The sequence below is a fragment of the Neofelis nebulosa genome, chromosome 9 (assembly GCF_028018385.1).
Source record: "Neofelis nebulosa isolate mNeoNeb1 chromosome 9, mNeoNeb1.pri, whole genome shotgun sequence".
Classification (NCBI taxonomy): Eukaryota; Metazoa; Chordata; class Mammalia; order Carnivora; family Felidae; genus Neofelis; species Neofelis nebulosa.
In genome coordinates this window covers 54,736,836-54,748,835 of record NC_080790.1, presented here as the reverse complement: position 1 = coordinate 54,748,835, position 12,000 = coordinate 54,736,836, and the positions used below count along the sequence as shown (strand labels likewise).

Here is a 12,000-nt window from a genome sequence, read left to right as displayed (position 1 = left end):
GCTGCCCCCTTTTCTATAAACCACCTCCTCCCTGAGTAGGAGGGCTCTGTCCTTCCAGGATCCCCACACTGAAACCAGGTGTCTGTCCCACTCCCAGGGAGCAGGCAGGCCACATTGCAAACTGCTGTTTAGTGGGAACCTGCTTTGCTCTCTTGCTCTGGAGGCTGGCCTCTCCGTCTTTTTCTCAGGCTACTGCTGGGTATATAAGCACTGCACTGAATTGTGCCTAGCTATTCTCTGACCAACCCGGTTGTAAGACCTGGGGCAAGTCCCATGTTTTAAGCATCTTTGTGTGTTTGCCAACACTGAGCATAGAGTATATAAACATTGTGCTTTTACATGCCGTGGGTTCCTTTCCTTCTTCTCATTTCTTAAGTTGTCTGCATCCTTCAGAGCATGATTTCACAATCTACAGCAGGGTTTAGGCTGTGGGAGTGTGGTATCTCTGTTGATTCATTGTGTTTCCAGGTATTCTGATTCTTTTTCTTTTAGCTAGAGCTAAACTGGTCGTTACCAAGGATGATTTTTACTTATTTTTGGTAATCCCCCTCTCCCCAGATCCTAACACAAGACACAAGCCAGTTATTTATTTATCCATTTACTCAACAAATATTTATTGAGCATGTGTCTTGTGCCAAGCACTGTGCTAGCCCTGGGGGTACAACAGTGAGAAAAAGACTAAGTCCCCTCTCTCGAGGAGCTCACAGTCTAACAGAAGACACAGAAATGAATCAACCCCCAAACCATAATGTTACAACTGTGAAAAGTACCATGAAGGAAGAACATATAATGCACAGTGGGGGGAAAATGTCTTTGTCAAGAAGTTCAGGGAAGCTTCCCTGAACTAGTGATGATTAAGCTTAAATCTGAAGGGTCAGTGGAGGCTAAGTAGACAGAGGAGGGGAAAGAGGAACAGTATATTCCTCAGTCAGAGGAATCGCATATACCAAGGTCCTGTGACAGAAAGGAGAACAGACTCTAGAGTAAGAGGAAGGTGAAAACAGTGAATATTGCTTGCTAACGATGTTGGTCTTCATCCTAAGGTGGCTTAGATGAGGGTGGTGGTGGTGAAGATGGAGAGAAGTGAGCAGGTTTGTACAATGTTTCAGAGGTGACATTGCCATGACATGGGAGTGAATTTGACATGGAAGGTGAATGTGGTGTCAGTCAAGTCCTTTGTTCCCAGCCTATGGGTGAATGGAGGGATGAACATTTGGCTGGCAGCATCCTGGCATTACTCCTCCTGGCAACCCTTCCCTGCCCCCGCCTGTCCCTTCATGATGCTAAGAGTCCATTTCAAGTCTCCTGGGTATGTCTGGCAGGGTTGCTGCACTATTTGCTAAAATCTCCTCAACGAGAGGGGGGCAATCATCTCAGTTTGCCCAACAACCCACCTCCAAGATCATTCTTTCTGAAGGCTTGACTGAGCACATGCAACTCTGAAAGCACATGCACTCAGAGAAGAGTGGGCTGGCTTCATCAACACTAAGTGAAATCCTGTGTTCCTGCCAGACACTTTGATATATGGAGCAATGCTGGTAAGGGCTTGTGTGGGGGATTTTTTTTTTTTTTAACCCACCTACACGGTATCCCTTGAATGGCAGTTGACAATTAGCTGCTAAGTAAAAGGAGGCACTTATTTTTATTGCGGGCCCTGACAGCTTTATGTTCACTCTTTAAAAGCCAAGACTCATGTGTGTAAAGGTGAGTGGGGAGGGGAAGTGGTGTGGGAAGGAGGAAGGGAGGGCCAGGGGCAGGTGCCGACAGATCCCATGATTTCCTGGAGTCAGAACCTGAGCAGTATTTACAAGCATGTGCTGATCTGGAAGCGAGAGAAGATGGTTCTTCCAGGTTGGAGAGGAGGGAAGGCGTGAGGCTGGCTCTGCAGAGACTGTGATTCCTTGGCCCCCACCATGCCTCATATTCTTAGGATGCCGCGGTGGGACTCGGGCTGTGGCTTTACTGCCCTGGCCCTGCTCTTTTGCTGGAATTTCAGGAAGAAAACACCCAAGCACCGAAAGAAAGGTATTTCGTCCCTATTTTGTGATTCAGTTTTTCCACCAAAAGAAACTTGCCCAGCTCCCCTTCCCTCTCCTGCAGAGATGGGGATGGTCCTGGAACTGAGCCCCTGGGAGGCAGGTATCAGTTCTGGGCCAGTGGGAAAGGGGGGCAGGGGTGGGGCGGGCCCTTCTGGGCACCTGGGCTGGACCAGAGGCAGGGTAGGGGGAGGAGCTCTTGTCCTGAAACTAGGAGCATCTGTGTGATCAGAAAGGGAGGATGAGGTTAGAAAGGAGGTGACAGCTAATCCTTCCACTTTCGCTTCCCTAAAGCAGTTCAGTGTCCTGGGGCTGCCTAGCAAATCTGAGGAGGGGGCTTAGAAGTAAAGGGTGGAGGATGCCCATGAGCAGAGATTAGGCAGCCCCCTATGCCTTTCTTCTTCCCCTTGAGACGTAGTGATGTCTGAAGTTTCACCTAGACAGTTGTATTCCACTGGCTTTAAACAAGAGAAATTAAAGTGTTGAATTTAGAATCACAAGGCAAATATGACAGTGGACAAATTCCTAACCTAAGTCTCAATTTATCAGTCTGCAAAATGGAACAATAATATCTATTTTGTAGGGCTCTTCTGAGGACTAAACAAGAGCACACATGAAAACTTTTAGGGCACATAAAATTAGTGTAATTAATCAAATGTATTAATAATTATTACATTATATATTATAATTAATCAATTAAGATTTGTACCTATGAAGATGGCAATGCCTCTATTAATAGTGACTGGTCCAGAGTGAGGAGGTGTTCTGAGTAAATGACTTGCTGGCCAAGGGCAGGAAAAGCAGGGGCACCAGTTCCCTGAAGGAGTGGGTGCAGCCTGGGAGGCATGGCGCCGATGATGGGGGAGCCTGGGGTGGAGAATGGTCTCCAAAGACCTCCCACACCACTGTCTGCTGTCTTCCTCCTTCCCTAGTTCCCTTGGGGTCTAAGCCTTTTCATGTCCACCCAGGATCAGAAGGGGTGATCAGGACTGAGAAGTCAGAGGTACGTGCAACTCAGGATTGAGTCTTTGGAGTTCCAGGGAGGTACTCCAAACTCCTCATATGTGATCGGAGATGGAGATTGACAAAGCCTGATTGAGACAAACTAAAGAAAATCAGGATGCTCTTTCTCTCCTGTTGGTCCTGCTGTCTCTGCAGCCCATAGTGCCCATTTCTTGTTGGAGGGAATAGCTCTGACTAATTTCCAGGCTGGAGGTATGCAGTTTGGTGTCTTCATTGTATGGGTAACATGAAAACAGTGGGTGTGCTAAAGAGCACGTGAGAATGGGGGAAGGAAGTTCCGGGACACTCCAATGTTTAGAGGTCAGGGAGAAAAGGAAGAATCATCTGAGGAGACTGAGGAAGCATGGCCCATGAGACAAATTGAGAACCAAGTGGGAGTGCCAAAAGCCATGTGAAAAGTGTCTCAAGAAGGGGTGATTTTCTGTGTCACATGGTGCTGATAGAGCAGTTCTGAGGAAGACTGAGAATTTGAGTCCTAGATTTTAAAAACATAAAGGCCATTGATCTCCTTGACCAGAGCAAGTTTGGAGAAGTGCTGATCAGAGTACTTTCAGGAGAGAAGGGGCGGAGGACAAGAGGAATGGCAGACAGCCGATGACAGCTCTTCAAGGACTGGCCCATCATGTGCCAGGCTCTGTGCCAGGACATAAAAATAGATGGTGAACCAGACAGGCTGTCTGCCTTTGAGGAGCTCATAGTCCAGTGGAAGAGAGACATGTTTAAAACTAAGCTACATGAGAAGTAGCTCTGTGTGCACAGAAGAGAGAGGGATCGGTTCCCTCTGAGGAGAAGACAGTTGGAAATTCTGCTGCAGGAAGATCAGGTTTCAAGGTGAGGAGAAGGAAGGGTATTAGCTCCAGAGTTTGCAAAAGCAAAGACCTTTCTTCATTCCTTCTATAATAATCTCCAGCTACCCAAGAGGCAGGTACTCAGTCTGTATTTGCCGAATGATTTTGTGAATTCCAGTGGAAGGAATTTGCAAGAAACAGACTTGCAAAAGCAACCATCACAATAATTTTGACAGTAGCAGCGAGGACAGAGAAGAGATGGTTTAATTTAGAAAGTGCTGATCTGGGGCACCTGGGTGTCTCAGTCTTTTGAGACTTTGGCTCAGGTCATGATCTCACAGTTCGTGAGTTCGAGCCCTGCAAAGGGCTCACTGCTGTCAGTCCAGAGCCCGCTTTGGATCCTCTGTCCCCCTCTCTCTTTACCCCTCCCCTGCTCATGCTTTTTCTCAAAAATAAATAAAACATAAAAAAAGAAAAGAAAGTGCTAATGTGTTTGGAGGGAAAAAGAGGATAGTGCAGATAATCCCGACACTCACACTTTTGCAGATGGGGTTTGTCAAGTGCAGGTACCTTGTGTTAATGGTTTTGTATTATCCATGACTAGGAAAGTGCCTGATGCTTGAGTGCTTGACTGACTGAATGCTATTGCCTGGGAAGAAGGCTCCAGGAGAAGCAGTAATTTGGGAGTGTTGGGGGTGGGACAAGAGTGAGACTGGAGAAGACACTGGGAGAACTGCCATTAGATGTTGAATGAGGAAGGATAGATAAATAGATAGATGATAGATAGATAGATAGATAGATAGATAGAAGATAGGTAGGTCTGGCCCAGACATGTGGATTTACAAGTTACCAATTTGTAGGTGGTATCCAAATGTATGGAATCATATGACCTTCCTCAAAAAGAATGTCTAGAGGGAGGGGACAGCTAAGCTGGAATGTCGGGAAGTGACACAGGAAAGGAGCAGGTGGAGGAAGGAGCACAGGAAAGGAGATTGCAGAGGAACCAGGAGGCAAATGGGAATAGAATGAGAACGATGATTTTGTCATCATGTCGGGAGAAATTCATGAGGAGAAAGGAGAATCAACACCATCATGAGTCTTCAGGGAAGACCAGTGGGGTGTGGAATGAGCATAGGCCATGTCTGGCGATTAGAAAGGCGTTGGAAATTTTATCGAGTGGATTGGGTGGAAAGATGCAGACTGGTGAAACTAGACTGGATGGGTTGAGAGGTGGAGAGTTTGATAAGCAAAGAAGTAGAGCCTGTGAGCATGGAAGTAGACATGTTCTTATGAGTGTCCTGATGAAGAGAAGGAAGGCAAATAGTGGTTGTTTGAGAGCTAGGGTAGGAGGTTATTGTTTGATAAATTGGCAGACTTAGGCTCACCTGGGCTCTTTCAACTAAAAAGAGAAATATTTAAGATACAAAAGTGGGGCGCCTGGGTGGCGCAGTCGGTTAGGCGTCCGACTTCAGCCAGGTCACGATCTCGCGGTCCGTGAGTTCGAGCCCCGCGTCGGGCTCTGGGCTGATGGCTCAGAGCCTGGAGCCTGCTTCCGATTCTGTGTCTCCCTCTCTCTCTGCCCCTCCCCTGTTCATGCTCTGTCTCTCTCTGTCCCAAAAATAAATAAAAAACGTTGGAAAAAAAAAAAAAAATTTAAGATACAAAAGAGAGGGAGTGAAGTCCTAGAAGAGCTGCAAAGGGATGGAACCCACAGGTCAAAAAAGCATCATTTTAGATGAAAGCACAGGGTCCTTTTCTTCCTTTGAGAGAAGACAGACAGAGGAGGAGGGACAGGAAGGGCAGGGATTGGGGATAAGAGAGTTCATTGATGATTTCCTCCACTTGAGGAGAGAAGGAAAAGAGGAGACCAGGTCACCTGCCGAGACACAGAGGGAAAAGGAGTGGGTGGTGAGAGCAAGAGGAGTGGGGGAGATTTGGAACCAAGGTCTTCTGATTGGGAATAAAAGCCTCCGTGATATGGAATGCTGTGTTCCCTTGGGGCTCTTGGTGACCTGGTGAAGGTGTGGAGGGGGTACTAAGAGTCCACAGAGCAGAGATGATGGAGGAGAAAGGGGGGATTGGGAAGTGGGTTTACTGGTGAGAGTGGTATTACAATGACTGACTGTGGGGCCTGGGAGGGATGAAGGAGGAGCACAGGACAAGGCTGAGAGGCTGGGATGGGGAGAAAAGTTACAGGACTTGCTACCGAGAGGATTCCAGGTCACCTGCAAAATGGAGCATTTGCCTTGGGACCTCAGGAATGGGGCTCCCATCTGACTGCTCTGACATCTCCATGCAAATCCCCACATTGTATTGGAATATCTCTCCCTGTCAGGGTACAAGGGGCCCCTTGAGCCTAAGTCTTCAACTGCTCAGAAACACATCTGCCTCCCCCCTTGAGATGCTCCTCAAAGGAATTTTACAAATGCCATGTGGCCTATGTTTTAAGTCAGATTGTTTCAAACTTTTCCTTCCAAGTGTCTATCCAGCACCTTTCACAGCCATATAGGAACCAAATTCTACATTGTTACTGCCATTGTCTAATTGTGTCTCATTATTTTGCATGTGGTCATTTCATTTTCATAGCTCGAGTGTAACTTAATTGAAAGCAAGAACCATATCCTATGTTCTCTTGTCTGTATTACCTATTCCACGTGAGCTGCTGCTGGCACTCAAGAAATGTTAGTGGGAAGCTGAATTCTTCCACTGAGGAGGTCTCTACCAGAGCTTACTCTAAAGAAATGCCAAACTTATCATTAATCATGGAAAGCACTTGCTTAAAGATGAAATAATTCTTTAAGTAATTCAGCAAAATGTGCTACCTACCTTGTGCCAGGCCCTGTGCTGAACACTGGGGTTGAATAGAGAGCACCCCCATATTTCCAGCTCTGGGGAGCCTAGTCTTGCAGAGGGTGTGGGTACATATAGATAATTACAGTATGGTGTCGAAAGGGATTGGGGTATTTGAGAAAGAATACAGGTGCACAAAGTAGGGACAGAATCTCTCAGGCTGGGGTCAAGGAGAGCTTGGCAGACATGATGGTATTTGAGCCAGGCCAAGGAAGACAAATGGAATTCCAGCAGACAAGGAAGGAGACATGCACAGACTGGGCAATGAGAAGACCATCCAAGGGTTTTGGGAACATCAGGGTGAGGTGCCTGTGGGGGCACGACAGGAAGTCAGGCTGGAAAGGTAGGCGGGGGCTAGACCAAATGCGAAACTAAGGAATGCCAGCCCCAACTTTCAAACTGCAGCCACAGAAATATTTAATCAAACAGTGTCACTGAAACGCAATAAGTATAACAGACAACAGCCCAGCAGATGTGGTTGGGAGTAGGAAATACAGGGACCACTCCCATGCTCAGCTCCTCCCAGATCCACTGCTCTCACCTCCCAGCATCTGAGGGTCTGCAGAAGAAGCCCCTAGGACTTTGAGGAGTAATTTAGAAAATGCTACTGTGGCAATTGGGGAAGAAGTGGGTGACAAAAACAGGGTTGGGGGCGGGGAGTGTGCTTAGGGAAATTGGAGACGGTTTAGAAAGGTAGGCAGCAGGAGGGCTTTGAACATGTCAGAAGAGAACACCACAGCTGTCATAGGTGAGAGAATAGTCCAGCCTGGCTTAGGGCAATGGGTGGGAGTGCAGAGGACACGGCAGATTCACGAGCTCAGTATAGCTCTGTACAGGTGAAATCCACGTTAGAGACTGGATACAGGGGACCAACCAGAGAGCGAACCATGGGGAACACCAAAGGACTCTGGGAAGCAGTGTCCTGGGAATTGAAGTGGTCAGTGTAACCAGGTCCTAATTATGACAGAGGGAAAATCAGGCAGGACAGAGCTGAAGCCATGACCTGTCTTCTGAGCCTCCAGGAACCAAAGGGAATAGGGGCCTGGTGGGAGAATGGGTAGCCAACGATTGTCCTGATTTAAAAACTAACCTTGTGGGGCGCCTGGGTGGCGCAGTCGGTTAAGCGTCCGACTTCAGCCAGGTCACGATCTCGCGGTCCGTGAGTTTGAGCCCCGCGTCAGGCTCTGGGCTGATGGCTCGGAGCCTGGAGCCTGTTTCCGATTCTGTGTCTCCCTCTCTCTGCACCTCCCCTGTTCATGCTCTGTCTCTCTCTGTCCCAAAAATAAATAAAAAACGTTGAAAAAAAAAAATTTAAAAACTAACCTTGTTATACTGCTGGGGTGGGGAAATTATAGAGCCAGTACTGACAGGGCTGGGGTGGAGCTGGTCCACACATGCTTTGCTGGAGGCAGTGTAATTTGGAAAAATATTTTTGGACAACAATTTGCATACCACTGAGTCATAAAAATGTTCAAAACACTTGACCTAGTAATTCAACTTGTGAGAATTTGCCCTAAGGAAATAGTTCAAAAGAATGAAAAGCCTGTGATCACCTATCCAAATGTTAATTAATTAATTAAGCAATTAATTAGAAATTATACATTGTGCTGAATACATTCCAGGAACTCTGCTCGGTGGATAAGCATGTTCACTGTAGCTGTTTTGAAAATAGTAAAACATAATAAACAATCTATATTATTAAGAATGCCACAATGGTTTAATAGGGTATGAGACATCCGTGTGATAGACTTATTTTTTAATGCTGTATGACACAAGCAGAATTCAAAACTGCCTGCTTGCTGCCATAGTTAAGAGTACATTCTCTTGAGTTTACTGCCTGGGCTTGAATTCTGACTACTGTGCCCTGGCACCTGACCTTGGCAAGTTCACCAGTGCCTCTAAGGCTCAGTGTCTTTAATGGCAAGGTGAGTATAACAATTCTACTACCTCGTGGGGTTGCTGTTAAGATGAAATGAGAACAGGTGTGCAAAGTGCTTAGCACAATTTCTAGCAGACAACAGGTATTCAGTAAAAGCGAGTTGTTATTTTGAATATGTAAAACTGTGGGTCAAGAGAAAAAGACTTCCAGAGACTCTCCCAAATTTGTAGCTCCAGGAAATATTATGGATGGCTTGTCTCCTATATTTCGTTTAGTATCATTGCGCTAAAACTTTTTTTTTTTTTTAATTTAAAAAAAATTTTTTTTTCTCAACGTTTTTTATTTATTTTTGGGACAGAGAGAGACAGAGCATGAACGGGGGAGGGGCAGAGAGAGGGAGACACAGAATCGGAAACAGGCTCCAGGCTCCGAGCCATCAGCCCAGAGCCTGACGCGGGGCTCGAACTCACGGACCGCGAGATCGTGACCTGGCTGAAGTCGGACGCTTAACCGACTGCGCCACCCAGGCGCCCCGCGCTAAAACTTTTGAGGTTATACACAACACTGGCAAATCTAGAAATAGGCAAAGAAAGCACTTTGACCTATCATTTCATCCAATGGAAGTCAGAATGATGGGAACATCCTGTTTTTCTCTTTCTAGCTGTGTTTGGCCAGCGTTTGGATGAGACCGTGGCCTATGAGCAGAAATTTGGCCCCCACCTGGTGCCCATCCTGGTGGAGAAGTGTGCGGAGTTCATCCTCCAGCACGGCCTGAATGAAGAGGGCATCTTCCGACTGCCTGGGCAGGACAACCTGGTGAAGCAGCTCAGAGACGCTTTTGATGCCGGGGAGCGGCCCTCCTTTGACAGGTACCCTGTCCTCACCATGTCCTCCCCCTGCCATATGTGGGTAGGAGGACCTCTCTCTACCGGCTGAGCTACCGGACTCACACAGAAGTTTCCAAGGCCCTGGCTTGCAACAAAGAGAGCTTTTTATTTTGCTGGCGACTTATGTGAGGAATGAAGTGAACTAGAAGTAGGGCCTTGCTGAGCAGTCAAGAGATGTTTAGGATGTAGGGGAGGCCGGGAGGATGATGGGACCTAGCTTAAGGCCTACACCACTGGGCAGGTGAGGAACGTTGAAGAGTGAGCAGACTGTACAAACAGACTCAGTGTGGTAGAGAACGTAGCACACCTATACCCGAGGGCTCCGATGCTCTCAGCTTTCCAGAAATGGCCAGAAGCAGCACTTCTTGTCAGGTTGGGAGACCATAAGTAATGTGCGGCTCTGAACTTAGTTCTGAGCCTTTTTGGAGAGAGTACATACTGATATCGTGGCAGCCTGGCGTCTTCTTAGGTCTCCCCCATGGAGGTTGCCCAGGTTTGGTTGGGGAATATCAGTTGTGGTGACATTTCTTCTCACCATCGCCTACCTGCCCCACCGCCTCCAGCTACCCAGGCGAGGTTTTCGGCTCTGCCACAGTCAGCTAGTACAGCACCCACGTCGACATTGTACGCACTCTCTGCCTATTGTGCAATATTTGCCTCGGTTGCCTGTGCGCGCTTGTCCCGCTGGCAAGAAAGAGCCATTGTTCTTTCCAAATCAGCAGCCCATAAATCAAGATTTGGTAAGGCAGGCCCAAACTCTGTCCAGTTTCCAAAGGTTGAAATTCCCCAAGGGGTTATTTAGGACCTAGGAATAGGGGTGATCCTGGGAAAATCATGAACAGCTAAGTGCCATTAGTCCCCTCTCCCCACATCCACCCCAGTCACCAGCAATGCCCATTCTCCCTGTAAAGCATCTCTGTTCACTCCAATCTCACCGCCACTGTCTGAGTTTGGGCCACCGCGTGTCTGTCTTTGCTGCCTTCGGCACGGAGTAGGTTAACTCACCAAGGGTGCTTTATTTTTACAGGAAAGCAACGGGTGGAGTTGTTACTGGAACTACAGCAGGTTACGGGCATCAAATTTACAGACCTCTCAGCAGCACTATAAATTGCATTTCATTGTCAGGCACCTGATCAATTAAGCTCACCACCTTTTTATATTCAGTTTCCTTCTTATGTTTTTAATTAGCTTTGAGTTGATCAAAAGATACAGGTGGGTTGTTGCTAAAGCCATGTGAAGAGTCAGCCAGGAGGAATAGAGGTGATTGCAAGGGTTTGTCAGATACTTGCCCTAGGCTTGATTTTATGTTCCTATAAAGTCAGCCTGGGTGGTGGAGTCACAGTCTTGGATACCTATGAAATATTTGGGGCAGGAAGGAGGAAAGTTACCACAGCTTGTCATGACCTCTCCACCCCCAGAATTAAGGAGTAGCGTTTACATACCCAGAAATAGGAACGGTCACCTGGGGTTCTTCAGAGTCTTCCCAGGGCCGATGCTTGGGTCTACATAATCCTTGTGGGTAGTCATCTAGATCCCCTATGTTGGTCATATGTGTGGTTTCACCATGAGATCTCCCAAACTGTCTCACTGGAATGAAAAGAAACAAAGGACCTTTTATTTGGTAGGTGCTAGTGCAGCTGTATCTGATTCTCATTAAACATATATGAATAAAATTTAAAATCTCTTTGTTGAGTTTCTGTTGGACTGGATACTATCCAGTCATAAAGCCGATACACTTCTGATACCTATACTTCCATGAGAAACATACAGATGTGCCATGTTTTAAGGTCGGTGCCACCAGGGAAGTGTTGGCAGAGCCATCGGTGGGGCCTGGGCTAACCTCTAGTGGATCAGGTGTTGAGCTCAGAAGTTCAACCTGGCTCCTGACTTTCTCTTAGTCCTTGACTTAAAAAAAATCATGTTTAACTTGACTTAAACATGTTTCATTGGGTCGAAGGAATAGCAAACTCAGGAAAAATCATGCTGGAAATGTAAACTGTAACAGTGACAAGTGAGTCAGCTCTGACAAAATTAGGGCACAGACATTATACTAAAAATTTACAAAAATAATTGTATAATTTCCATTGTGTTAAGTGCTAAAATGGAAAACTAGATGGTACTATGAGGACTTAGAATAGGGGCTTTTTGCCACCATCTGGTAGATTTAGGGAGACCCCCAAGAAGCAATGACGTTTACACTGAGATGCCTTAGACAAGCATAAGGAGTTAGCCAGGACAAGCAGCATTATCTCCCCCTGATAAAATGAATCGGGAAGGTTTCTCTGGTTTTAAATGTTCCAAGATGATTTACATAGATAATTATGTTCTCTGGTTATAACACTGAAGCATCTACACTATATCAGTGGTTATAACCTTTTTTTCTAATGTTGGATATTTTTGCTGTCATAGTTTCTTCTGATTGAACTATCTAGTAGTTTGTGGTTTTTGTTGTTGTCATTTTTCTTTAAAAGATTCTGTTTTTTGATTCATTGTCTCTACTGTCTTTCTCATTTTAATTTGTTGTTTGCAACACTCGT

General features: G+C 46.4%; 1 protein-coding gene across 1 annotated transcript in view; it reads left to right on the top strand.

Annotated features, from left to right (window-relative positions):
- The window catches only part of ARHGAP25 (Rho GTPase activating protein 25), a 91,196-nt gene that overhangs the window by 61,673 nt on the left and 17,523 nt on the right, over nt 1-12,000 (top strand). The window contains exon 4 of the mRNA XM_058686391.1: nt 9,238-9,445. Within this exon, the coding sequence (XP_058542374.1) occupies nt 9,238-9,445 (208 nt within the window). The remainder of the gene's footprint in view (nt 1-9,237; nt 9,446-12,000) is intronic.